Source organism: Syngnathus floridae, chromosome 13, assembly GCF_059516105.1.
Source record: "Syngnathus floridae isolate MCC-2025c chromosome 13, RoL_Sflo_1.0, whole genome shotgun sequence".
NCBI classification, from domain to species: Eukaryota; Metazoa; Chordata; class Actinopteri; order Syngnathiformes; family Syngnathidae; genus Syngnathus; species Syngnathus floridae.
In genome coordinates this window covers 6,135,476-6,162,447 of record NC_142425.1, presented here as the reverse complement: position 1 = coordinate 6,162,447, position 26,972 = coordinate 6,135,476, and the positions used below count along the sequence as shown (strand labels likewise).

Genomic DNA, 26,972 nt, shown 5'->3' with positions numbered 1-26,972 from the left:
GAGAAAGGCTCCTGAGCTGAGGGAGGGCGGGTGCCCTGTTGGGTTCATTAGGAAGTTCAACATATTATTTTCTCACCATTTGTTGGGGGATGTTATTGCAAGGTATTATTCTCTACATCCATCCCAACATATCCAATCTGTTAAGGAGAGAGTGAGACACACTGGATATTAACACATGTAGTAATGTAATATTTATAACATATTTACATACAATAGTATTTATAATACACATTTAATAATACAATAATATTTACATAATAAATATAAACAATTCCTATTGAAATCCCTACTGAACTTGTTTTGTAATTGGTATGTTTGTATAATTAAATATATAGTTGTGCTATTGGAGGCAAAACCATTCCACAGAGACCTCAAATAACAATTCAATTAGACTTAATTTTTTATAACCAATGTGATTTATTCTGATAGAGCTTCAAATCGAAATCTGCCCTATAAAACTGGACATTAACCAAATAAATTATAACTGAAAAAAATTAAATTAAATAAAAAAAAAAAAGCTTTAAAGTTGATAGTAGTTTTTTTTGGGGGGGGGAGGCTTCACAGAAATGACTTGCAAATTTCCCTGAATATTAACACAGAAGTTATAATACAGTATTTAAGGGAAAATCAGTAAACATGTTTCATGTTATACCAGAAATAATTAGTAAATGCTTTTAAATACACAGAGTTAAAATTAAAATAGATTTAATAAATTATTAAAAAGCCCGAAGGCATAGTAACGTACAAAATTGTGAGCGTGGTATGATTTTCTGTTTCCTGTTGGTCACAGAGGTACTGTAATATGAAACCCTACAAAATGGCTACTCCCCAAGTGAAGGCACACTATGTATCAATTGTTTATTGAGACAAATCTGATGTGCAGATTCAGCCGAACTACAGAACAAGTAGCACCAGCATGGAAGAGATACACCATCCCGTTTTTCAATTTGTGCACTATGCACATCATTTAGGTTACTATGAGCGAATTATTAAATGAATCATGTTAATCAAAGTTTAACCTGATAACTAGTTAAAACTGTAGCATAATGAAGTTTCATTGTTACTACTGTCTTACATTGTTATTACTCTTTCATAGAAAGCAATGAATGCAATATCCTTTAACGGGTAGAGACTGTGAATGATAAATTCTATTGTGCCTCGTGGCCAAGGTTTGATTGAAATCTAAATTCTCAAGCTCGTCTAATGAACACAATACAGGAAAGGGCTCCAAGTCTTCCCTGTTCACTGTGTGATAATAACCTCGCTATAATAGTAACGGACTGTTTAATAGCCTTGGCTAGACCCGGCGGCCATGCAGGGCTACCATCATCACAGCCCTGAAAGTCACACAAATTTATGCTTTACTGCTGGAATCTATATTGCTCCTGACACTTTGTTTTTATAGCTCTACCACCAGATTCATGTATCTTTTTTTCTCATCCATTTAGTGGTGGGGCGGACGACTAAGGCGTCTTCTATTCTCACTGCTATTTGCCTCTTCTTTTTTTTTCCACGCTTCTCTGCTCTCATCATCCCTCCCTAAGTTCGCCCAATTTCTGTATGGTTCAGTGGCAGGGCAGTGGGTCACGACACTAGCTTGATTTTCACACTGTTCCCTCTATTGAACGACACATCACATTAATCGGGGTTAACAACTGCGCCGGTGCCTTGCTGAGCAGGGCTCCCATCGGCTTAACGCGGCCTGGCTCTGGTGATCCAGATGGGCGAGTAATCGCTGCTCTGGTTGAGAGTGGAAGCACATCTTGGCAGGCTGATTGCCTAGCTTTGGCTGAGGGTGATATGGTCAGTTGAAAATTAAAATGGTGTCACACGGGCTCAGACATGCAGTTAGAAATACGGTGACGAGACAAAATAAGGCGAACTTGAGATTTTTTTTCTATTTGTAAAGCTGCCGTGCTGTATTATTTACAAATGCAACACTCAACCCAGTTAAACAGTTTTCAAATTCATGAGGTGACAATAATGTGGATATCAAATGATCATTCTATTTTTAATTGGAAATCAAAATTTGAAATCACAAGAAATAATAAAATGAAAAAGTGACAAATTTTGTATTTCCTATTCATTATCACATAAATAATTCAACAAAGAAGCTTGACTGACTTCTTGAATGTGAATAGTTGCCTCACACACTATCTGGCATGGATGTTTTCATCACCACTGTTCGTCTGTCTGATCGCATTATTTCAACTTCATGTGCACGCAGAACACTATACGTGGATTTCTACACATGTGGCATACCACTGAAACAACATCTTTGTTTTCATTCTTTTTTTTTTTTCCAACCATTTCACTTAGCTGGTTTCGGTTTCTAACAAGCTAATGTACGTGCTTTTACCAATGCTCGTAAGATAACATCCAGATCACATAACCACAACCAATTAAATATTAAAATATAAAAAAATTCATATTGTACTTTTTTTTAATTTCAGCCTAAATTAGAATTACAAAAACATTTATCAGTCAATGATGTACAGATTCATTGGCACTTTCAAAATAATAAATTAAGATAAATGATAATTGTTCTTTGTAATCCAAAATAACACCACCAAAATATGCCTTATATCACATCTTCGAAGGGACCAAAAAACACGGATTATGAGTGGGATAGTCAAAATAGTCTATCCTTAAATGTGCTTAAACAAATTTATTATTATTATTATTTTCAAAATATAGTTTATCACAACCTTTGCAGGCCCTGTAAAATAATGTGGCAAATCTGTGTTTCTAAAGAGCTAAGTGCATAACCAATAAAATAAAGCACTAACAAATTACAATGAAAGTCACATCTACCCTAAACAAAATGACAAAGCTCACATGGGTCAACATTACATGAGTCAAACTCAGGTTAGAACGTGTATTCTAACGCCTTCCTCCTAAAATTAAAACAAAATGCTCTTCAACAACTGAAACTGAAAAGAGTCAGCACATAAATGCCCACACAATGATTTAAAAAGCATTAGAAATCATACAAGGAAGAGGTTTTGAATACAAATCCCATTTAAGTATAAGAAAACACAGTCTGTTCTCTGGTGTATACTTTGAGCAAAAAGAGGGGTAAAGGGAAGACCGACTTAGAATTCACATCTAAAGTGGAATTTCTTTTTAAAAACACTGAAGACGGGCATTATTAGAAGGAAGAAAGGATGACTGAAGCATGACCTGTTCGGCAAAAATATTCTGTAACTCTCAATGCAAGAGAAGCTGACAGTTGGCCAGTTTGCATTTGATTCAGTAGCTGTAGGCTGAACATATTTTATTATTCATTTATTCAGAAAAAAAAAAAAAATATATATATATATATATATATAAACATCAAATAGCTTTATGTAGCAAAACTAAATAGAGTTCAAGTTGAGCCAACATTTTAAATTAAAACTGAAGTCCTCCACACATCTCTACCTTTTATCACTGTGCACTCTTAATTTTGCTGCTATTCTGATCCACTCTTAAGACCCATAAACGTCTTGTTTTTGAGACATTGCTCCTCTTCAGAGTGACACGTTTTATTAATTCAAAAGGATTCGAGTGCGGCCCATCGTGAGGACACTCGCATCCTTTCACAGGTTTCCGTTGGTGCCACCATTTTGATTTGACTGTGTGGTGGAACACCTTGACGAAAAAAGAAAGTGTGACAAGTGCGCAGCTAAATATTTTACAAGCCTGACATTACTTGCTCCAGCTTTTAAGTACATCTTTATTTATTTCCCATTTTGGTTAGTGTCATAAAAGTCTAATACAGTATATCTTTTTTTGAACTATGAACTTCTTGCCCATCACATTTAGCAGTGCAGAGGGGGGAAGAAAAAGGTGAAAATGGAGGGAAATTATGTTGCAGTGCGGTTTTACTCGTAGGATCGGAGGTTAACCCACATTCAGTGTAAGGCACAGCACGTCATCTAAATGTATCCCAGCCGAATCATTAATGAAGCATAGAAGATACACACACACACACACACACAAACAATAAAATACTTAAGCTCTACATGCCCTCGTTGGCCTTTCGAGAGAAAAAACACAGTTCACCAAAAGTTCACGTCTGTTACCATTGGCAATCCTGCCCTTATACGCCTCAAACTATTCCTGTGACTGGCTGAAAACAAGGAACCAAACATACCCTGACTACTGTTGATATGACACTTGACGTGTTCTACACCTCTGACCCTGATATGCAGGGTCACTGTTCGGTCAGAATGCCGCTGCAGGCCAAGTGTGATTGGGGTTTGTTTATGTGTGTGCGGTTATAGATGGGGGTGACACTTTCAGGAGGGGAGCGGGGTAACAAGAGGTATAAGCTCAAAATATCACTGTATCTTGCTGTGTGACATTTTAGAGTCCATATCGCCCTAAATAGCGCAAGTTCAGCGAGAGTTCACGGTTGAAACCACACCCCCTCGCCACTATGTCGTCAGGCGAGCGCAGTGACGTCACGAGCAAGAAACGCCTCCACTTGTCGCCTGTTTCCAGTTCTGACACGATGATGACACCCAGTGGACCTGAACCTTCAGCAACTGTAACGCTCTTGAACTGTTAGGAAAGCCGCAGATTTTATGTACGCAGCAATGACAATGTCTTTTTTTCTCATTCTATTTTATTTAAACAAATATACATTTATCAATTTGTTTCTGTACATAAATTAGTGCATTTATTTAAACGAATAAACATTTATCAATTTGTTTCTGTACATAAATTACTGCATTGTTGACTTATTTTTTTAAAACAACAAATATCAACTGTAACGCTCTTGAACTGTTAGGAAAGCCGCAGATTTTATGTACGGAGCAATGACAATGTCTTTTTTTCTCATTCTATTTTATTTAAACGAATATACATTTATCAGTTTGTTTCTGTACATAAATTAGTGCATTTATTTAAACGAATAAACATTTATCAATTTGTTTCTGTACATAAATTAGTGCATTGTTGACTTTTTTTTAAAACAACAAATATCAATATTTGCATAATATAGGAATATAATGTGTCCTAAATTAATGAGAGTGATAATTATTAATAATGTTATGACTATTTAATGGATGTGTGCGTGTGTGTGTGTGTGTGTGCGTGCGTGTGTAAATTACATTTTGGGCGTAATCAGGAAATGTATTCATTTCATAGAGTATAAATGATAGAAATGTAAATAGCATTTTAAAATTGTTTGTATTTGAATGCTAATTGGGAGAGTTTCCCCATGAGATTTTTTCTGTAATATAGATCCCACAATTTGTTTGCTCATGAATAATAAATGAAAGTAAATATAAAATGGATATAAAAGTATGCACTAAAATTTGTGGCAGTTAACTCACTTCTGACTACACAATTAGTTTCAGTTATTTGCCTGTGGTTATAGCAATAGCAACTTCCCCGTTACATACGAATAATCAAATTATTCAATTGAAATAATAAACGATATCAAAATAAGGACACAATGTGCAGTTAAATCATTTATAACTTCTTGGATTAAAAAAAATCATAGCAACAGTTAATTCAGAGATGCACAAAGCAAAAGCAATAAATAGTTTTGCCGATATTCATAATTACTATTATTCAGAAAAATATATTTGGCATAAAAACAATTGCATTAGCAAAAACAATTGCTGGAGATTTTTAGTTTGGTTGAGCTTACTTAAATTATTCAATATTAAAATGCTTGCTTTGGCTTTTAACTGAATGTACAAGTTTTTGTCTCAAAAAGTCACTGGAGCGTTTGACATTTCATGACAGACTTTCTTGGAAGCCTTGTCATCCGCTTTAGAAGTCCAAGTGCGCTCTCTAGTGTTAAGTATAAGTTCTACACCACCACCAGAAATCTGTTTTTTGTTAGGATGCCTTGAAAATAGCTAATGCATAGAATGAGCATTAATTGCAATAACAGTTTATATGGCAGGCATATATAACTCACACTTGTTAATAAATACAGAACAATTCAACAACATGGCATTTTCTAAACCAATAACTTAAATCAGGAAATATTGCAGTGCTGGAGCACATATAAGATGACAATTAGACATATATGTCACTTGGATTCCATATTTCCATGGGAAATGTACATGTTCAACAAAGCGGTTCTTGAATGTGTGTGCAAATATGCCCCATGGTGGGAGCCAGGAAAAAGTGGAACTGCCAAAGGAACTTAGTTCAACATCCCACTGTTCTCTGGCAAAGCGGGGTAGGGTTGTTAGAGCAAATTGATTCAAGAAATCCAAGCCATCTCCACACTCAAACTAGTATATAAAAAAAATTTGGGGTAACCTTTTGTTTAAAAAAAAAAAACCTACAACAGTCACTGCAGTTACTTTGGAATTGAAAAGGCAGAGTAATAATACATTTTAAGAATACAAATTTAAATTAAATGCTTCAACAATTTTTCAAAAACAAGCTGATGAAACTGGCACCGTTCCAGCTGTCTCGGTTTCATATTACACAAATGTTATTTTTTGTTCTTATTTTCCTAAACAGTTATTGCACTGAATAAATAAATTGACTGTTATGGATATAAAAAAGGAGAGAGCCATGCGAGCCCATCCTCCCCTGACCTCAACCTGTAGAGAACGTTTGAAGAATCTTCGGGCAAAAGAATGTGAGGTAGTTAAGATGCAAACATTCTGCAATAAACTCCTGATAATTCAGTGACCATTTGGGGATTTTCTTTTAAAGGTCTTTTAAATTTTGTCCCATTTTGATAGCATTAAATTCAATAGTTGTCTCAAGTTTTAGATTCACCCCAAACAAGAGTAAAACAAAAATATAGTATATGAACTCGCAACTGATTTCTATCAAGCTCACCAAATAAATTATCAGACATCTCTGCTCTCCGCTTCTTCCTCTCGAGAAGGTTCAACGAGCCGCTTGTAAGAGAAGGCCAGCATCATCTGCAGAGAAATAATACGTCACGTCCAAGTTTCACAGTGTAATAAACTCTTTAGTTCTAATTCAAATTTCATTAAATAGTATGACAACAATTTTCCCATCTTCAGGGTGACTCCACAATTATTTTTCTTTTGTGAACATAGCAACATTCTATAATGTGTCGTTCAAAGGCTTCCTTTATTTTCCTTTGGTATCACTTACCGTTAGGAGTGACAGCAGCACCATCATCACACCCATCATGATATACATGTTGTCAGTGAGGCCACCGGCCCACAGCGGGCCCAAAATGGTTGCCAGACCTCCGACTGAGCGACGAACACCCTGACTGAAACCTGCAAGGCCAGCAACACATTATAAATACTAATTAGCGCAAACAATTAGAATTCATGGTGTCATCCTTACCTTGCGTTTTTTCAGATGTAACTTTGGAGAAGAGGGAAACCTGGGCAACAGCTACAAATGGCAAACCCAGAACTTGCAGAAACACGCCTATGACAAACTCTGCCAACTGCCAAGGGAAACCACCTACACAAAGGCACAAACCAGAACAGGTTCATGAAAGGCTCATTTTTAGAAGGGGCACTATTATTGCAGCTTTTCTTTAGGCTTCTGACACTTTGTAAGAAAATTAAGCATATGATGCAGCGGTCATAATGTGGACTGACCTATTGGGTTAGCCAAGAAGATGAGGCACCAGACGCAGGAAATGTTGCAAATGCTGAGTCCAACAGCCAGAATCACTCGCTCAGCAACACGCCGACTCAGCCAGCGCACAAACAGGAAGCCAGCAATCACTTCAACGCCGCAGAGACAGTACATAATGCTGTTCTCCAACTCCCCATAGTTGAAGTACTTTTGGGTCAGTGGTGTCACCATGGTCTGGGGGGAAAAAAAATGGAGCATTACCAATTCCCATGTGTCATTTTAGGACGTAGGATCAAGACAGCAGAGAAAAAAATGTATAAGTATGAGTCTAAAATGGTAAATGGTAAGTACCTCCAATGCCGTTTGATTAAAGAGGGTGATGAATTGAGCCGCTAGCAGCACGACCACCTCTTCTCTTAGGAACTCTGCAGAGTTACAGTTGAGAAAGATCACGGTCAAAGAATCCATGGAAGTGCATGTCGGAATGTGTGAAGTTAATTACAAACCTACCTCGTGAGAGACTGAAATTCTTAAAGGGACTGGAGGACTCATGGGACACTGACGGCTCAGGAGATGATGAAATTTGATTGAAGGTTGCATCAGAAGTTTCAGTAGTGTGATTCCTGTGCGAGTCAGTGGCGGGCACAGAGCCGTAAGAGCCCACCAGCTCCTGTGATTGCATTAGTGGCTGGACCTCCTCATCCCTCTCCTCCTCACCCTCAGCTTCCTCTCTCTCTTCCTCAGTCCTTTGTTTATTTACTGTGTCACTACACTTGCTTTTAATAGTCTCTTTCCCACTCTGCAGAGGTGGGACATCCCAGTACATGAAGATCACAGCCAATTGAAGAAGAATCCACAAGAAACACATGAATAACTAGAGGGAACAAACAAAGAGGTTCCACAAAATTAGTGTTAAGCATTTGGGATATGTTCTCATTGTGTTTATTGTAAAAACTTGATTTTGCTTTTGAAGCTTGTTTTCATCAATGATGACTAACTGGCACATATAAAAATGACAAAAATTTAAACCTATAATGTATGATTGAGCTGGCTCAAGCTACTGTACAACAGACAAGAGAAACATTGTGGAATTGAAAATCCATTTAGACAAATTTATAACTTTATTCTATTTTTAGAAACTAGTAATTTAATTCAATTTAGACAGACTTACTGACGACTTACCCCTGGTGCAGTGAATGTATTGACCACGAAAGGACCCAAATGGAAATCACAGAGTCTCAGGAAGATGTTAAATGCTGGACCTATGTCGAAGGTACATGTAAAATGTGGTCAACGGGGGGAAAGTCACCATATTACAATTACTGGTGTTTCTACCTAAACAGGGAAATTTATCAACTGAAAAATAACCAACTGATGATTAGCAGCATTATAAGAGAGACATCCATCCACTAATCCACTGCTCATCTTCTATACCAGCTGACTTTGGGCTGAAGCTATGGTAAACATCAGACTGGTTGCCAATAAATTACAGAGCAAGAGACACATTTACTTAAAATTGTAATCATTGCTCAATATTAAATATGAATGTTTTTGCAAAAAAAAAAAAGCCCTCAGTCCATGGTGAGCTACAATAAAAAAAAAAAAAGAAACAATTAATTCATTTTATACAGCAGCTTCGTAGCACTCACCAATCAGAAGGCCCACTTGTCGACAGATCATGACAGCAGCAAACACAGTGGAGCGATCTTCTGAAGCTGTGCTTCTGGTGAGGAATCCAAAGATGGACGAGCCAGCGCCTGTGCCAATACCTGAAGAGAGCATGCCCAGCATAAATGCATTACAGTTCTGGAAATTGGAACTCTAGAGAAGAAATTAGATATATGAAGTAATCAGGATTGTCAATTATAGTATGAATAATCTGCAACTCGCATGCACTTCAGTTAAACCTGCAGTAGTCTCAAAAGTTATATCTTGCATAAATCAGTAGTCAATAAGTAGCTTGGGTTAAAAAACGGTATTTACACAACTCAAAGTAAAGCAAACCCTTCAAATAGACCAGAAACAATGACAAACGTACTGTGAGGCCTTACCTGCCACGAGTCTGCTTGACAGTAGGAGCCACTTGGAAAAGCCCATAAAGTACATGAAGTTACCTGAACGGTCAAAAGAAGGGAACAATCAAATATAAAACAGAAGAAAAAACATTTGCTTTTACAAATATGAGCAAGTCAATGATTGCGTCCAAGAGAAATGCGAACTCACCCACAATCTCAAAAAGGTTGGCAAATAAGATTATCTTCTTGGTGGTTCGCGTTCTATCAGACCAGTGGCCAAACAGTGGCCCCGACAGCAGGCCGGTCAGGCTGAATGCTGATAAGGTCAAACCCAGGAAGTATGATGGTGCCTCTAATGTTTGCAAATACTTCCATATTGTGGGCAGTATCACAGCTGAGGACAAAGAGAAGGATTTGATTGAAACTAGATATACAAGAATGGTGTCAAAGAGATGTGTAGAGGCCTGTGAGAATACAAGAGCTGTAACAGATTTTAGACAACTATAAAATTATTGTGTGACTCTTGGACAACATGATGATTTGAAAAGATATTTTATAAATTAAGATTTACAGCGCTGTACAAACAAATACCAGATCTTCCCATACTACAAATTATTCAAGGCCTATCAGCGCACTTCTACACTAACTTCTACTCAAATCTTGGCATACATGGACAAAAGCAATTTTGTGACTCATTGATTCACATTACTTAAATTGGTGTGCACAGGAAGAAGAAATTTGTAGACACTGGTCACATGGTGAATGTCATTGTCACAGCTCACTGAGAAAGATGTATTTAAAACCATAAAACTGGACCTACCCAGGAAGTTGGGTCGATGCGACCAAACTTTGGGCAAAATAACCCAGGAAGTGTGTCAAATTGGCACAACGTTGAAGTTGGGTCAAATAGACACTTGCTGGGTCAAATTGACCCTACTTTTAAGTAGGATCAAATTGACACAACTTCCTGGGTCATAAACCAGCATTTTTAGGCGTGTATGTGAGACTAATAAGAAGATGGGTTCCAATGTGTGCGAGCCTGTTTCAGTGGGACTTCTTCAGATTGGCAGTTTCTGCAAAGATAGAAATTTGGGAATGCTTGTATAACGATGGTGCTACAGCCCAATCAGATATCTGTAGAACCAGTTTAGCCCTTCAAGCTTTAATTCTAATCATGTATACACACAACATGTAGTTAAAGTATAATGTGATTAACTTCGAGTCAAGATTATGGTCAGTATTTATTTAAAGGATAAAAGACTGAACATGCAAGACTTAACGCCACATAGCATTTTCAAAGGAGTATTTACCATATTCAACGCCGCTCAGCAAAAAGATGAGTCCAATGGTGAAAAATGTGAGCTTCCTTTTCCGTCCATGATCCATAGTGATGGGCTGCTATACACTTTTAATATTCATCCTCATTATTCCGCGGCTATAAATTTTAGCGTCACCAATAAAACACCGCAATGAACGAAATCCTATCGAAACTGCTTCCAATTACAGCCAGTGAGTAACTACGTCTTTGTAGGACACAAATAAAAATGTCGGATGGATTTACTTCTCCTACGAGTAGCTAAAAGTATGCCTAGTTAAATTCAAACGTCCTACGAGTAGAACTGCCAGTGCAAACGTGAAAAAGGGCAACCGGCCCATTCCTGCGCATTTTAATCCCGCAAACATCACTTCCGGGTATCCTGTTATACCTCGACCAATAACAAACTCGGATTCACTACAGAGCCGCAATAAAGGGTTTTCAACGAAACATTCAAATATGTGTTTTCGTAACACGAAAATATCACCATGCCAACTGTTTTCTTTTGATCCGATTTTAAAAGGTGCACGTCATCTCTATCGTCTTTGTGGAATTCCATGCACCTTCCATGCATCTTCCATGCATCTCCACCAACTCAGTTTTGTTGCCAGCATTTTACATATTCATTGTTGTATTTTGAGTTACTTTGAAGTAACAATAAATTTACTTTGCTATCCAAGCTCTACAGTGACTACTTAACATTGGATCAGTCATTTCTTCAGTGTTGTCCCATGACAAGATATAATTTAAACATTGCAGAAATGAGAGGGGTGTACTCATTTTTGTGAGATACTGCATATAATGGAAATAATGTCATGTGCAAGAATATCTGAACACTTTTATATTGATACTACGAGAGCAGAGAAATAGGTCCATGTTCATTCACATTTAAATGTGCAAGCTTCTTCAGTGCTCTCATGGTGTCACCATCCTGTGACATCCATTACCAACGTGACATTGTGCTGAAATTCCACATAACACTCTGCCCCTTTCAGTTCTACTCTAAATTAAATTTTGACTCTTGAGTGTCCACTATTATCAGTGTAACAGGCTCCAGCATGCCAGGGACTAAATAGTTCTCTGCCAGTTAGGGAACAAAACGTTTGATTTTACAGTAGAATCTGCAATTTCAGTATCCATTGTGCAAGGACAGAGGTGTTTCTATTATGTTATGGGTAAAGCGGTGTATGGATTTTTTCTGCATTGTGTGTTAAAAATGTGATGAGGAACTATAATATTTTGGCAGTAAAACTATAATTTGGTTTAATAAAAATACTTCAACATTTTGGTGTATTAACTATAGGCCTAAGGAATCAAATAATCTTATTTGGGTGGTGGTCAAATAAATTCAAGGGTTCACATACTTTACTTACTTAATACTTAAATGATTGTCCAAAGAAAAACATGAAAACATAATGGTCAGTGTGGTATTACTTAAAGTAGACTGTTTTGTCTATTGTAATGTAGATGAAGAGCATATCACATTATATAATAAATTTATGCAGAAATCAAGGTAATTTGAAATCCTTCACTACAGTAAACACGAAGAAAATGTGCGTTTGTTCGATTATCGAGGTTTCACTTTGTTTAAAATAAAGAAAATCCATCAAAAACTGCAGTTTTATAAACCTAAATCCACAGCATAGTTTTTGCAAACATCACTATTCCATAATTCTGGGACCACAAAATTATCTAAATGTACATTATCCAAAAAATAAAGAGCCCTTTTGTGAGAACATATGTATAAAAAATCTATTTACAGATTTTGAGGAGATGAGGGGTGAAACAGTTTTTAAATTTTACAATCTTTTCACAATCCAACTTTTTTCCAATCTATGAATGCAAAATAGAAACACTACTTCTATATATCCTCAGTTTGTTATTTATCACTGCACTTGGTTCAGTATGGTTTTGATGCAGACTGTGATACAGGCAACAATGAAAAGAGGGGAGTGGTTTAAAAGGCCAGTTTCTTCATGAGAAGGTACACTCTGGAGTCCACCTCGAAACCATGAAGATTGTTGGCGTCTCCCTGCAGCCTCATGAGGAGGCCACCGTAAGAGACATATGCAGAACTGAAAGGAGAGAGAGGATATTCAAGAAAGTTCATAAACCTTTAGCATTACACAACAGAAAAAGAAAATAACAAAATAACTCACAGGCGTGTTGCAGCTTCTGTTGACGTCTCATCACCCTCAATTTTATAAACCTTCCCATACATCACATAATCAAATTGGTCTGATCTGAAAAAAATTGCAAAAATTAAATTCAAGCTTCACCCTGTGTCCATTGAACACGCAATCTCTCATAACTAGACAAATAAAAATGAATAAAACAAATGTCTTATTGAGGTTTAGTAGAAACATACCGAGATGGTCTGTCATCCTGAGGATTGTACTCCCCATCATCTGGCGTTCCGTCTTCATATAACGTGCTGGCGATTACTAATCTGAATTTGTCACCTTAATAAGAAAAAAAAAATTTTTTTTTTTTTTACTGTGCACTATCATGTGTTTTTTGTATAGCTTCATTGACTGACCATACATATGCTTTTAATGTCCTTACTTCATGATAAAAACAACCAATTAAATGACTTATGCACTTTTAGTATGAAGATGTAAGATCTCACCAAGATCTACTGGATAGATTTGAATGTTCACATCCAAGATGAGGTCCATCTTAAATGACTCACTTTCACAATGCAGACGAGATACTGTGGAAAATAAGCAATAAAATGTAAAAACTTATTTAGATTCCCTAGTAAATATCAGCAGGTATAATGTTTATAATTAGTTTGCATTCATGATCAAACATCCATGGTAGTCTTAAAGGGAGCAAATAAAATACAAAAAAAATCTGTTACAGTGTGTGATTTAAGGAGCTTTTCACAAAAGACATAACAGACCTCTGTCAAACTTCTTGCCATCTGGATCAATGTCCTTTACGTCGAATATATCCTCAAACAAGATTCCTGCCATTTGGTTCCCTGTTTCTGCACACAGATGTACAAGAATGACAAAAACATGCAGTTTAAAATTAGGCTGGAAAGTTGTGTGGGACAACAGTGCACAACAGCGTTCATGTTGACATGAGCAGAAAAGGTGTCGTAGTTATGAAATTATCGTGGTTAGTCGAACATTATTAGAAATATGTCACTACAAAAGGTCCCGTGGGGGCTAGTCGTTGACTTTAAATTTCGATTGTCCATAATGTTATATGGTATATGCTAACTAGTAGCTTTAGCGTGTTGTGCGCCCATTTCCCGAAGCTTACCTCTTGGACGTTCGTGTACGACCTTCTTCTATATTGTACACAGTAAGGCTTTTACGGTGCTCGGCTGCAGGTTGTAGTAAAAAGTGAAAATATGGGGTGCACTAAATTTCTTGTTTGGTTACCTCGTCATTCATTCAAAACAACATGCGGCGGCTAACCCAAACAACGTGCTCAACCTTTGACACATAATCTACTTCCGGCGAGTTCCATTTGCTTTTATTGTGTTAAAATGAATATTGCAACATATTCAATCTATTTAAACCACCACACATTTTGGGGGGTTAAACTATATACACATACATAGGCCATTCTTATGGTAAAAGGAACAAAAACAAAATTTTCCATCGTTAAATAATTGTTTTACGACATTTACTTCCACTTTCCAGCCTAAACTCTGGTTGCTATGTAGTCAGCGTCCCTTCCGCGTACGGTTGCTAGCTAATGGATGTCGCAGTAATATCGAGGTACTGTAGAAGATCATGAGATTTTTTTCAATAATTTGGTATTGGATTGTGACGTTTGGAGCAAGGATGACAGCGCCCGTTTAGATGTTATCTTTGTTATTGAGAAGAGTGACGGCGAGAATAAGATCTGGTATGCAGAACTGTTGCTGCTGCTAGCATATCATCGAACAGTTGTTCACTTCATTTTCGTCGGTAATGAACACGCTGGAATCAGTCAAATCTTTCGTAGAAAAACAGAAACATTCAGCTACCAAGAAGTGCAAATTGTTATTTATGTGTGGTTTAATTAACAACTTGTGGATACTCAGATGAGTTCCAAGGAGGAAGACAGAATGGGGGACATTTTAGCCACTGAAGCCAATCTGCTTGGGATGATCATGGAGGTATAAATCAATCAATCAATCAATCTGATGTTGTGTCCACATTAATCAAAATATGTCATTGACCCCTATTGCTTGTTTATTTTACCTACCATAGTACCTTAAGGTTGAACAATTTGATATCACAGTAAACAGTTTTGACATGGAGTGCAAAAGTAAAGGAAAACTTGTGTCCAAACCTCAAGGAAATGCGCTGAGAGACGTAAAGACTCACATCGTCCAGGTAAATTGTAAAACTGATGCATTATACTTGGTTAGTAGAATATGTAAAATGACAAGTTTAACAGCTTTGTCTTGGATCTAGAGTACATGGCCAATTTGATTGTATATTTCAGATGTCTGACTATTTTCTCTTCTAATCCCATCTGTGTGCAGAAAGATCTCCTCAGTTCTTTCGATGATGGAGCCCATAAGGTGTTTTTTCAGTTGTGGGAAGAAAATATTGATACTGATCTAGTTTGCGCCGATACTGAGGCCCAAAAGCTGGAGTTCTATCTTTATATCCATTTTACCATCTACCCACTGAGAAGTCATTCTGAAAGACAAGTATGTATTTTGTATTTATACTGTGGGATCAAGTGTCAACTGCTCAACATGTCCAGTAAACATGTTGCAGTAGAGCAATTACAGCCAGTATTTATTTATTGTTTTTATTTTAATGACTATCAAGATGCATTTTATGAGCAAATTATGCAGAAATCCACGTGATTCCAAAGGCGTATACTTACTTTTTATTTAAAAGCCATGTAGTACATACACACAGTTACTTTTCAAAACGGTGACCACTGGAGGGCGTGTGCGCTGCTGCTTGGTCGGTCCTCTCATCATCAGCAAGCGAAATACTAGAAATAACTAATTTGCATGAGACAGGTCTGCTCCCTCAAAACAAGCTTTGTAATGGTTACTGATCAAGGGATACATTTATAATACTAAAAATAATGCGTGGTATTTTTTGTGTGCTTTAAATTGGTCTTTCACCTAAAAGTCATTGGAATCTTGGCATGACATAACAGATTCTATCATCTACAGGACCAGGCGGAGTTTGAAGAGAGAATTTCTTATTTCAAAAAATACTTGGAGACATGTGGAAGAGCACTGAGTCAAAACACCGAGTTTCTGCCTTATTATGCTTTGCCTTATGTGTCCAACCCCACTAACCATCCCTTCTTCAAGGATCTCTTTCAGGTTGTCTATTAAATTAATTTATTATATGTTTGTAATGATTATTTGTCAGGGGAACATTTTCAATCAGCTATTATCTTTTCTAGGAAACCTGGGTACCAAAGTTGAAGAATAAACTTCAAGACTTTCTGTCTATGACTATGAAGCCTCCAAACTGCCCGAGACTGCTAACATTATATGTATCCTTTGCTGCAAATTAATATAGGAAATAACTTGGCTAATATACCTAACGCTTGACAATTCAAGGTCAAGGTCCATGAACATTAATTATCACTTAACAGAAGAACCCATCCTAATCTGGTCATTTCATGTCACACCAACATTCCCTGGGTGATTTGTATGAAAAAATATAGCTACAAAAGGAACCTAGAAATATCAATCGTTACTCATATTAATGTAATGCGTAACGTAACTATAATCACTCCATACAACATAACCCAAACCACCATTAAGCTCATCTGACGCATATAATAGTTTCTTATGCAAACACTCACACAGCTGACGTGTCAAATGCTTATATATATATATATATATATACATATATATATATATATATATACACACACACACATACATTAAAAAGACTGCTGCTTGGAAAACCTATTTGTCTTACAAGTTAAGTGTAAGAGGTCCACTCTAAAGTGTATGTAAAGTCATGCATGACAGCTGTATTGGTCCATCAAAGGGTGTTGGTCAATGAAAATTTAAAAAGAAAATGAAGTGCATCCCTCCCTACAAAACAAACTTATATTAATCACATATTGACACTAGTTTGCCGTCACACTATAAAATGAATTGTCTTAATCTTGTACAAACTGTCTTAGTGAGGCCAGTGGCAGCTTCCAACAGGATATAGGACCTTCTATGACTCACTTATCATGTATTCTTTACGCACCGTTATGTGACATTGTGAGAAATGGATACACATTAGAAATGTTGAATGAGTGTGATGACGTGTGTTCTTTAACAGACGGTATGCAGAAGGAGGGTGGAAAAAGCTCAAAAGGTAAATGATGCTTAGTATGTGTTTAGTGATGAATGTAAGACTACCTTGTCAATTTCAAATTTATTCACTAACATTGGACATCCCATGTTGCATTACCAATTACAATTGATACAATATGAATCTGTTGTACTTATATCTGTATGCATTGTAACCCCCCCCCCTTTTTCTTTTTCCACAGAAGCTTTGCAGCAACTCGAGGTGCAGCTGCTTGAGTCAGAGCGCCGTGCCACCTCTTTCGTGCGCAAGTTCAACAAGATGCAAGCAGACTACTACCAGCTTATTGGCATCACAGCTGAGCTGGTTGACACCTTAAAGGCCTCCATCAGTGGAAAAAATGTAGTGCTGTTTGCAAATTCAAATATGCCCACGACATAAATTTAATACTGGCTAAAAGTTTTGTATTCAAAGTGACAAGTACAAATGAAGTGAAATGAAGATACTTATGGAAAATGCAGTTTTCATGGCTGTTTAGAAAATGACTATACAATGATGTGCTACTGTCACCTACTGTGGTGGATGTACAATTACAGTTAGAAATACAAAAATGACATTTACTTATATTTATACTTATTTATAGAATGTGGCCTACTATGTTTTTGCAGATATCGGCCGAGTACCTGCAAAGTGTGTGTGCTCGCCTGTTCAGCAGCCAGATAAGGCAGAGCACGGTCCAGATGACTGACCTTACCAGGCCTGGCACTGTGAGTAGAACAACTTTTTTACACTTTACTTAATCTGGTTTGTTGGTGGTTATGATGAGAGTCACATAAAAGTGGACTTTAGGGTAAAAAAAAAAAAAAAATCAATGCATTAAATATGATTTGCAGGCAATTATAACGTGTAGTGATTTTGATTGTGATGCAAAATAAAGAGTATAGCTGCTCAATTCCGACACGAACAATGTTCTATCTCTTAAAGGTAGACTGAAAAACCTTTCTTTTTGTGTTTGTACGTGTGTGTGACACTTTTGTCCTCAAAAGGGATATTACTCTCTGAGTCCCTATGATGATGTAAGTTTATCATACTTTCATCTGTATTTCACTTCTTCCACCGTTACTGTTTTGCTCTTTTGCTCTCGTCATCGTGTCCTCTTCCACAGAAAAGCCACATTGTACTTTGCGGATGTTCCAATGTTAACACCATGATTAACCATAATGGACGGTTTGTTTTGTCTCTTTGCTTGCGTTTTACATGCTGGAGAAAACTCGTAGCAGAGCTGTCAGTGAAGTCAATAACATGAACAATAAATGGCTTTACAAGATAGTAAAGGTTACTTGACAGAATAGCCAGTGCTTATGTAAACCTTGGGTTATGTGGAAAAATGTCATTTGAGACCAAGCTCAATTCTCAACAATATGAAAGCGTAATAATATTCGTTATGTACTAAATGACGTTTCTCAGACTTGTTTCAGACTGTTACCAAGATGACATTTATTTACATACATAAAACCATAATATTCGATTCATTGTCGTGGTTGCGCTTTTACTATTAACTCCAACAATCCTCTCCGACTTGTCTCTGCATTGGGTATCTTTCCAAACAGAAATATAAATTTGGGATTTGTGCATGTGCCCACATGCATGATAAGCATGTGAATGCAACACTTACTAATGATTGAAACTCACGTTTGTCTAACAATTGCATGAGTTTAAAATAAAAACGTGATACAAGATGTTTTTTGTGTTTTTTTTTAGGCTTCCTCAATACTTCAAGCATCCATTGCACCATAGTAAGTGTTTTGGTCTTCTACACTTGTGGTTCTTTTGAACATCCTGATAACGAAATTTATTTTGGATGTCTTTTCTGACAATCCTCAGTAGACATAAGGATGTGCCAATGCTGCCCTCTCTGGATTATGTGAAACTGAAAAAGGACCTGCTTGAAGGATCAGACCGTCTAAAGTCACTTTTGCTTCAGGCGCTGCGCTGGGTTTGTACATTTTACAATTCATGGTTAAAAAAAATAAAAATAAAAAAATCGATCACTGCTTTTGTAAGAGTGCCGACCTTTGGCATGTTGTTTCCTGACCACTTATCCTGATCCTCTCAATCTGTCGATCAATTTTAGAGACTTACTCGCTCACTTCCTGGTGAACAGAGGGACACTGCGCTTCAAGCTTACATAACCAATGATCTATTGGAACAGTACAGTACCAAGCAGGTGGAGCCCTTTGAATATTTCCTTTTGTGTTTTACTACTTTATTATGAAATGTTGAACAAATGTGAAACGTCAACAATCCTGGTAAAGTAAAAATGGTACATATCTAGCAATTAGTTCCAGGTTTGATTATTTTTCTTTCCTGCAGTGGCTCCTTGCCAAGTCTTAATTGCATTTTTGAATATGGATTTCATCTCAAGGCATCTAATGAAAATTAGTACGCACATTCTTTCTCGATAGGAAACTGTGCTTCAATTACTGACTTCAAAGAACGAAATGGTGAGGCAGTACATGGCTCGTCTCATCAATACGTTTTCCTCCTTTGCAGACGGTAAGTGTCACATAAGAGTTTGGTATGGTTGTAGGCATGATTCAGGGATTGAAATAACAACAGAGGTGGTTTGGAAGGCAAGCCTTTCAATATTGGTTGACATTTTCATTTGTGCTTTGTTGTAGAATAGTTGAAGCGATGGTATTGATGTTTTATCATAATTTCTCAATCATAGAATAAGACCAAGGACAGCAAATAAGCAGCTTTAAAGTAAAAAGTGACATTTAAAGACTGAGAAATATGACAAATGTATTTTACAGGTCGAGTTTACCTCTCCCAAATCCCATCACTTCTAAAACTCCTGATGCAAACACTCAGGGAGGAGAAGGACTCCTTGACCAGAGAGAATGTGCTGGTGGCTCTGCAGAAACTCAGCCTCATGTAAGTGTGAGTTTGTAAACCCTACCGCATCAAAAACAAAGTCTCAATCAGCCATTTTTCAGCAGTCAATGCATAAATATGTGATGTCATTTTAGCCATTTTGATCGCTGCATTTGTTCTATTAGGAGGAGCCAACAGACAGTCATGATTGAAGATGATCTGATTGGCTGGCTGGTGGATGAATTGGATGACTCAGACTGTCTGAGCGATTACACTCTGGAGTATTCTGCATCTCTTCTCATGAACTTGTGCCTGCGAACAAAAGGTACATGAAGAAGAAACATGAATAAGTGAGATTGTAGTTTCACGTGTATATATATATTTAGAAATATTCAACTAATGCATACTGTGAAGTCATGTGTTTGTGTACATTTCTAAGATGGCTGTCTTTGTACAGGAAAAATGAAGTGTGCAGAAAATGCCAAACATGTGCTCAATGTACTAACTAACCTCCTCGGACATGACAACCATGAGGTGATACATTAGGTCTTATTGAAAACTGTGTGCCTGTGTGTATTTATGACAGTAAGGTGTTTTCAACACACAAACTGAATGCAATTATACGTTGTGTGCAAATCTGTTGATTTTGCAAATGGAGACACATCTGTGTTGTTTTCTCTAGATTCCTACATATGTGAATGGAGCCCTGTACAGCATCCTGAGTATCCCCTCCGTGAGACAGGAAGCAAAAGAAATGGTGAGATAGTACTGAAGATGTCTTCACCCTTCTACAGGATGCTGACTTAGCCTTTCTCTTTGCTTTAAATGTCTCAACACACCCAGCAGATGTTCAGTCTTTAAAGATGTTTGCACTTGCATTGTGTTTTTTTATACTTGTTGCTCGGGGGTCAGATTGATAATGTGTGTTTTGCTCAAATGCGTTAAGAGTGTGGAAGAGATCCTCTGTTGCTTCTGCAAGGAGGATAATCCAGTTCTTCACAGACAGATTGGCTGTATAATTAAGCAGCTCAACTCAGGTCAGTGGAAGCACTCATACACTACTTTAAAAAATAAATAATGAATCATTGCAATGTAACACAATCACATTTCTGGGATATCAACTTATCCAATTTGGAAACAAGACTGAATTTGAATTTCACTTGCTATTGTGCAAATCAAAGTGGAAATGAGAGGCAATAAAACTCCTATTAATGAATGGTTCCCTAGTTGGAGGTCACGTGCTTCACCTTACCTGTCCTTATGCTTTCTGGTTTACTCTTTGGTAATGTTTTGCATTTCTTTAAGATGGGGAAAAAAAATCAACTTGAAATGTTCCATTCATTAATATCTAGATTTTGTTATTCAGACCCCTTGCTGCGTTAGTTGAACATATGATTGAATTTGAGAATTTTCTTCATTAAATACATAAATACTGTGTTCCATCCAGTGGATACAGATGGACCAGAATTAGACGATGACGATGACGAGGATGAGGATGACTATGACGTAAGTCTGATGTTAATACTTTACTGCATCTGTTTCCACAAGTCTGTTCTGTCATCTTTGTAACATTTACAGCAGATTTTTTTTTCAGATTTCAGTGGTAAAAGCAACCATAGCAATAATAATTTTCTACCCACTATGCATGTGTCTTAGGTAATCAAACGCCCCCACCTGGATAAATGTTAATGAAAGGTTTTGTGCGTACACATTTTAAAGGAAACTAATTTTATTATTAGAACTGCTCAGTGAAATGTTGTCAGGGACATTTTTATTGTTACAAAATACAGATTAGAAAACAGCAGATGTTATACTTAGGTGCTGCATGGTTTGTGTTGCGACAGGAAGATTTAATCGAGTCGGACCAAGATAAAGATGAAGTCCTTCATCCAAAGCCCAGTGAGCTGTCTGGCGAAAGTCTGCTCACTACAGAGTACCTGGGTGTAAGTGCAAAACACACACACACACCAAGAGGTTCCCTCAGCTTCTAAATGAATGGACAAATTCCAAGATTTTGTTGAACGGTGTTCTTTTGTTTTCACTGTGTTTTTGTTCATAAAATGTGGGAATTTCTTTCTTGAAATTGCCGAGTAATTATTTTAAAAAATAAAGTCTGCCATGCTAATTTTCCTGTGTTTTGATTGTGCAGATTATCACCAACCTACCCAAAGTGAAGAAGAAGTCGAGCCCGCAGCGCCAACCAAGCATAGATGAGCCTCTACAGCGACCGGTGACCCCAAGCTCCCATCGTAACACAAATGTTGTGTAAGTGAAACAACAAAATATGCGTGCTGTGTTGAGTTTTACTCTTTCTTTTATTATTTGTTATCGGACCTTGTGCGTTTATGCACCCAATTCCTGCATCGTGCAGTAAATAGGATAACAATGTACTCTGAAATTAAAGCCTGTCTGGCTTCTGTGTGCTTCGGTTGAGGTATGAAATAAAGATTTTTTTTTTTAAATCGCAATTTTAGGTCAGCACTTGTGCTGCTCTCACTTCTACGAGACTGCCATATTAATACTTATGCATGAGTGCAGACACACTTGCAGCTCAAGACAAAAAGAACATGACAATCAACGATTATTGCATTTTATCTGGACCATACAATCTGATCTGTGTTTATGTTCCATGAATAGGAATAACTATCAAGTTATCCAGGGTGGGATCACTGACCGAGAAGTGGAATCCCCTCACCTTGGACACAGGAGCGAGAAGGCAAACTCCCCTCTTCCCAAGAGCGATTCTCGACCTCACACGAGCTCTGGCAATCGCCCACACACGGCCGATTCCCTGCATCAAAGCCTGGGTGGGTAGAACATTGCAAATACGCATAAACTAATATGACAGCAGTTTCAGTACTGTGAGTTGATGGGGGAAAAAAAAGCCAGTCCGCTTCCTGACTACTGTCATGGTGTATTTCATTTTGTAACATCATTGCATTTACCGTTTTTCACAAACATTCAGACTTGGAGTCCGGCCGGCAAGTCAAGGCTTCTGACGTTGAGCACTCCTATGAGGTGCGAGTCCGAAAAGGAGCCCTCAGAGAGAAACTCAATGGACATTTTGAAAGGTAATCTGACACAAAAGTGCATAATCACAGACTATTCATAATATTTTAAGATATTTTGGGGTTGAAACTTGCTCTTTTTATTGTATTCTATTTCAACTATCTAATCTATTAAGAGAGCTACAAATATGTCTTCCCGTCTTAGAGGGAGACTTAAGACTCATTACTAACTACTTGCAATTACTCTGGCTGAAAGAGATAAGTTGTAAGACAATGAATGGTCTGTTCAAGTTCCATACTTTTAACTTCCAGACTAAGTATATGAGTTGGTGATGTGGCTTCATGTTACAGTATTATGTCCTTCCTGTATCTGTTTGAACAGCCATGAAATTGGGACTGTCTGTACATTCCTTAGTCCAACCAATGCTTGCTTGCCTCACCTTTTCTTCTGGACAAAAATTGAACCAACTGGCAGGCAAATTTGCTCAACACTACATTAAATCATTTTTAAGGACTTTTTAAAATTTCTATTATAACTACTGCTACACTACACCTTTCGAAACCCGTGCGATTGCTGAAACCAATATATATAGTAACAAGAGTTTGCGGTATGATCTACCGACTGATGGCTAACTCCAAAATATCAGTAATCAAGTCTGGTATGAAGAAGCAGAGGTTTTAAAATGAATGAGTGCTCTCACATGTCAAGCTCAAAGGTCATGTACAAGGTGAGCTTTGTGCCCACGAAGCAACTCGTTAAACAGGAGAAGGATAAAGGATCTCTACAACCCAATGAAAGTGGCTTCAATTAAAACTGATGTTGCAAAGTGACTCGATAACATTGTCAGGAGATGACTCAGCCCAGTTCACGTTGCTTATTTTACGTTTATACCAGTAGTGGACAAACGAAGTGACCAACCAAACCTGTACATATTAACTTGATTTGTCATCTTTCTTGTCAACAGTGGAGATTCAATAAAAGGGTTCGCAAGCAGGCCGAGGTTACCACGGACTCCTGACCCAGGAGACATTCAGAGAAACACTGCATATAGTCTGGCGCCCAAATTTTCCCAGGCTGAACCTCAGCAGTGCAACCGGTGCTCCACAAGCTCCACGAGTGGAGGAAAACAACAAAGTAGAGGTAAGCATCTATTCATTTAGTGTAATCATAAATAAATGTCACAACGCTTATACAGTATCTGTAGCTGTAGTATCTTATATTTTGCCTCCATCTTCATAATACCTCTGGCCGTAACCTCATCCATCAATCATGCAACCAAGCATAAGTGTGTTTGTGAGGTTCTGGCATTTGTCATACATCAATGAAGTCATACGGAAGTCACTTAATCGAACCTTTGAGGCAAATAAGCAGAAGCACATGACACAACAAAGAGAGTAAGTGGACATTTATTCTGCGCTACCATTGCTTTTATCCTCAACTTGTCTGCTATCGGTCCTATTAGTTTACATGAGTGCAGTTTCTGCTGCTCATTGGGTTTATTATCAGTAATATCTGCAGTTTTGCTAGTTTCCTGATGTAGCAGCTGCATGTTAAGGCACATAACCCTTTAGGCTTATTTGCTACACAATAGACATGTGCCTTGCCCCGGCCGCCCACACTGCAAGTAAGCAAAGGATGATGGAAGAATGGAAAGACCATGAAATGATTGCTACATTTTGTTAATAATACACTTGCACCATAGTGGCAAATTTCTGTAATATTGAATTCATGTTTACAATTGAGTAAGCCCATTTTAGAAATAGCTTATTAGCCTGTGCGATTGTATAGTTTAGAATCAGTCTACATTTTCGGGGGGTAAATTATGACACACCTTTACGACACAATCAAAAAAAAAGGTCCTGTCATTGTTTTACTTCATAAATGCCTTTGATCCATTTTCTGTACCTTCCCCCCTCCAAAGCTTCATCCCTCACCTCCCAGTCTCCCCCTTCAGGCAGCCAGTCAACACGGAGGTGAGGAGGCCGCTGTCACCACGGCAAAGATCTATCTCCCCCGGCACATCACGCTTCCTGTAACATCATCCTTCCAGGTTTTGATCAGGGTCAGGGTAACGAGTGGGTTGAGAATCACCAATGGGAGGCGAAGGGGCTCGAACAATGCAAAGGATTGTGATCATGCATTTTTTTTTTTCCCGGCTTCAGCACAGACATTTGTAACCCGATATGGGGTCAGACAATAATCACATCCCCCAGCCGGCCAACCCCGGTGCTCGTTGCGGCCTCGTTTGGCCCTCAATTCTCTGCTCTGTCTTTCTTTCTCAACAAGGTCACTTGGCAAACGCAAATATGCGGAACCTCCTGACACTATGACAGAACTGATAAGCCTTAGTTTTAAAACTAGAGAGAAGCCCAATGTCATGTGGGCATTTTACAGCTTACTTAAAGGAAAAAAAAAAGGAAAAATAAATTCTTATTTATTTTCTGATCACAAGTGAAACATTCACTCTACCAGGAACTATTTAATTTTTCATCACATTTCAAACAAGGTATGAGGAAGTACTTGTAGTATAAATCACACTGGTTTAAAGTGGTGTGTCATGATCCAGAAAAAAATTCTGTTTTTTCTGAATGTCAGCATTTATGCTGTCACAAAACAATGAATGGTTAATTACAGATTTTTTTCAAACAAAGATCAGTTTGGTCAGTCAATGGGGTTTTATGTTTTATGTACATTACGATATTGTAGTTGTAGCATGCTGTGATCATGATTGTATCGCAATAATCTAAATTTTATGATCATAGAAATGATTTCTCTCTGATTTTGATATGTTCAGTGTGACCCCCACTAGTCTAAATACTGTTTTCAAATTAATGTTGCTTTTCTGTGAATTAAGCAGCAAAAAATTTTTCATAGCTGAAAATGACATCAGTTGCTCAGGGCTCAGGTAACTAATCACAACTCACCTGTTAACTATTTGGTCATGTGGCTATGAATGTACGTATTTGCTGGTATTTGGATCACAACAACCAGTCGCAACTTTTAAAGCAATCATGAATCTATTTGTTGCCATTTTGAATGACGTGATCCAAGAGGCTTGCTTTCATGGATCGTAACTTGTCTATTGTCAGTCCTTGAATTCAAATCTGTAATGTACATCGCTTATTGGAAACTACACTGCTACTTTTTAGTTGTATGATCTTTTTAAATGTTTATTTTTAGATCCGTGGCAATGTTTACACAGCCCCCCCCCCCAAAAAAATGAAATTGTGAATGTTTCAGCTATCATTCTTTACAATGTACATTTGCACTGTTCAAACTCCAGTCATGTATATTTTTGTGGAATGCAACACTTTTTTTATTGTCACTAAATAATAATAATAATAAACAGCTTGAAATCCAACTTGTATCTGTCATTATCTATCTACTCATGTTATGTCATGATATTTAAATTATTATATTTGGAGATGAATACTTAGATTTTTATGAAGTGCAATATGGCTCGTTATGGCTTTTCCTTGGCTCACTTTTAGTCTCCTGAGGGATGACGCGTCCACTGATTTTCATTGAGGATGCTGCCAGCGAGAAGAAGCACAATGTGAGGAAATAAGTCGCACATGACACATTGACGCACTTGCATGCAGGTGGCTTAGTAACCCTTAGCTCTAGCATGCTGGTACCGTCCAGCTGTAATTGCAGCAGAGAGGAAGCCGCTGCTTTTTATCAAAACAAAACAATGAACGAAGATATGAAAAGAAAAAAATAGATGTATATTCTGTCTTGTAACACAAAAAGGATGAAAAACACTTCCCATTGCATTATGCCTGTATTGCAGCGTCAAGTGCGGACAGATATGTGTCACATGTGCTATTTCAGTACGGAAATGTCAAGCTGGATACAAAGAAGACAACTGGCATCATGCACCGGAAAGCTCCCGCTCAGATTTGCAGGCTTTGCCTTCTTTCCATTTGCCATGCTTGTAAAAACAAAAAGGCTCATCTGCTGTTTTGACTCTGATGTTGGAGT

The 26,972-nt window shown here is 37.6% G+C and overlaps 3 protein-coding genes across 14 annotated transcripts in view; 1 reads left to right on the top strand and 2 right to left on the bottom strand.

Annotated features, from left to right (window-relative positions):
• The window catches only part of mfsd8l1 (major facilitator superfamily domain containing 8-like 1), a 240,800-nt gene extending 229,515 nt beyond the window's left edge, over window positions 1–11,285 (bottom strand). For 6 of the 8 annotated variants that reach the window (XR_015862206.1, XR_015862209.1, XR_015862205.1 and 3 more), the window contains exons 1-11: window positions 10,859–11,285; window positions 9,757–9,942; window positions 9,585–9,647; window positions 9,183–9,302; window positions 8,716–8,795; window positions 8,044–8,407; window positions 7,885–7,958; window positions 7,554–7,767; window positions 7,291–7,413; window positions 7,090–7,220; window positions 6,805–6,890 (exon numbers count right to left, since the gene is read on the bottom strand). Coding sequence is in view for 3 of the 8 variants with exons in the window: in XM_088394681.1 (XP_088250807.1) it covers window positions 6,816–6,890; window positions 7,090–7,220; window positions 7,291–7,413; window positions 7,554–7,767; window positions 7,885–7,958; window positions 8,044–8,407; window positions 8,716–8,795; window positions 9,183–9,302; window positions 9,585–9,647; window positions 9,757–9,942; window positions 10,859–10,934 (1,506 nt within the window). In the remaining 5 variants the exon portion in view is untranslated. Of the gene's footprint in view, window positions 1–5,449; window positions 6,891–7,089; window positions 7,221–7,290; window positions 7,414–7,553; window positions 7,768–7,884; window positions 7,959–8,043; window positions 8,408–8,715; window positions 8,796–9,182; window positions 9,303–9,584; window positions 9,648–9,756; window positions 9,943–10,858 lie in introns of those variants that run through there. The other 2 variants (XM_088394680.1, XM_088394679.1) reach the window with 2 other exon arrangements.
• Window positions 11,286–12,601: 1,316 nt separating this feature from the next.
• Window positions 12,602–14,342, bottom strand: polr2h (RNA polymerase II, I and III subunit H). Its single transcript, XM_088394684.1, has 6 exons — window positions 14,137–14,342; window positions 13,769–13,855; window positions 13,493–13,576; window positions 13,232–13,325; window positions 13,023–13,106; window positions 12,602–12,938 (listed from the first exon to the last, which is right to left on the bottom strand). The coding sequence occupies exons 2-6, from the start codon at window positions 13,839–13,841 to the stop codon at window positions 12,821–12,823; spliced, it is 453 nt and encodes a 150-aa protein (XP_088250810.1). The 5' UTR covers window positions 13,842–13,855; window positions 14,137–14,342; the 3' UTR covers window positions 12,602–12,820.
• Window positions 14,343–14,534: 192 nt separating this feature from the next.
• On the top strand, window positions 14,535–25,114 carry armc9 (armadillo repeat containing 9). Of its 5 annotated transcripts, none has more exons than XM_088394812.1 (26): window positions 14,535–14,730; window positions 14,909–14,983; window positions 15,078–15,203; window positions 15,356–15,526; window positions 16,010–16,165; window positions 16,249–16,341; window positions 17,144–17,168; window positions 17,347–17,504; window positions 17,771–17,869; window positions 18,149–18,178; window positions 18,864–18,898; window positions 18,987–19,098; window positions 19,237–19,329; window positions 19,568–19,658; window positions 19,919–20,039; window positions 20,165–20,304; window positions 20,437–20,513; window positions 20,662–20,736; window positions 20,926–21,016; window positions 21,427–21,485; window positions 21,824–21,922; window positions 22,129–22,244; window positions 22,617–22,786; window positions 22,945–23,050; window positions 23,953–24,128; window positions 24,910–25,114. In XM_088394812.1, exons 2-26 carry the CDS (start codon window positions 14,909–14,911, stop codon window positions 24,963–24,965), a joined length of 2,550 nt encoding a protein of 849 aa, XP_088250938.1. In that variant the 5' UTR covers window positions 14,535–14,730; the 3' UTR covers window positions 24,966–25,114. The 5 variants fall into 5 exon arrangements, with proteins under 5 accessions (XP_088250938.1, XP_088250936.1, XP_088250940.1 ...); XM_088394810.1 differs by having other exon boundaries at window positions 14,535–14,792; XM_088394811.1 differs by having other exon boundaries at window positions 14,536–14,600.
• The last annotated feature ends 1,858 nt before the right edge of the window (window positions 25,115–26,972 follow it).

Coding starts and splice junctions, on each gene's coding strand:
- armc9 (XM_088394812.1), top strand. CDS start 14,909: ATGAGTTCCAAGGAGGAAGACAGAATGGGGGACATTTTAGCCACTGAA. Junction 14,984..15,077: donor TGCTTGGGATGATCATGGAG/GTATAAATCAAT, acceptor TACCTACCATAG/TACCTTAAGGTTGAACAATT. Junction 18,179..18,863: donor CTCTGAGTCCCTATGATGAT/GTAAGTTTATCA, acceptor GTTTTTTTTTAG/GCTTCCTCAATACTTCAAGC.
- polr2h (XM_088394684.1), bottom strand. CDS start 13,841: ATGGCAGGAATCTTGTTTGAGGATATATTCGACGTAAAGGACATTGAT. Junction 13,577..13,768: donor TGGCAAGAAGTTTGACAGAG/GTCTGTTATGTC, acceptor TATTTTCCACAG/TATCTCGTCTGCATTGTGAA. Junction 13,326..13,492: donor AATCTATCCAGTAGATCTTG/GTGAGATCTTAC, acceptor TTTCTTATTAAG/GTGACAAATTCAGATTAGTA.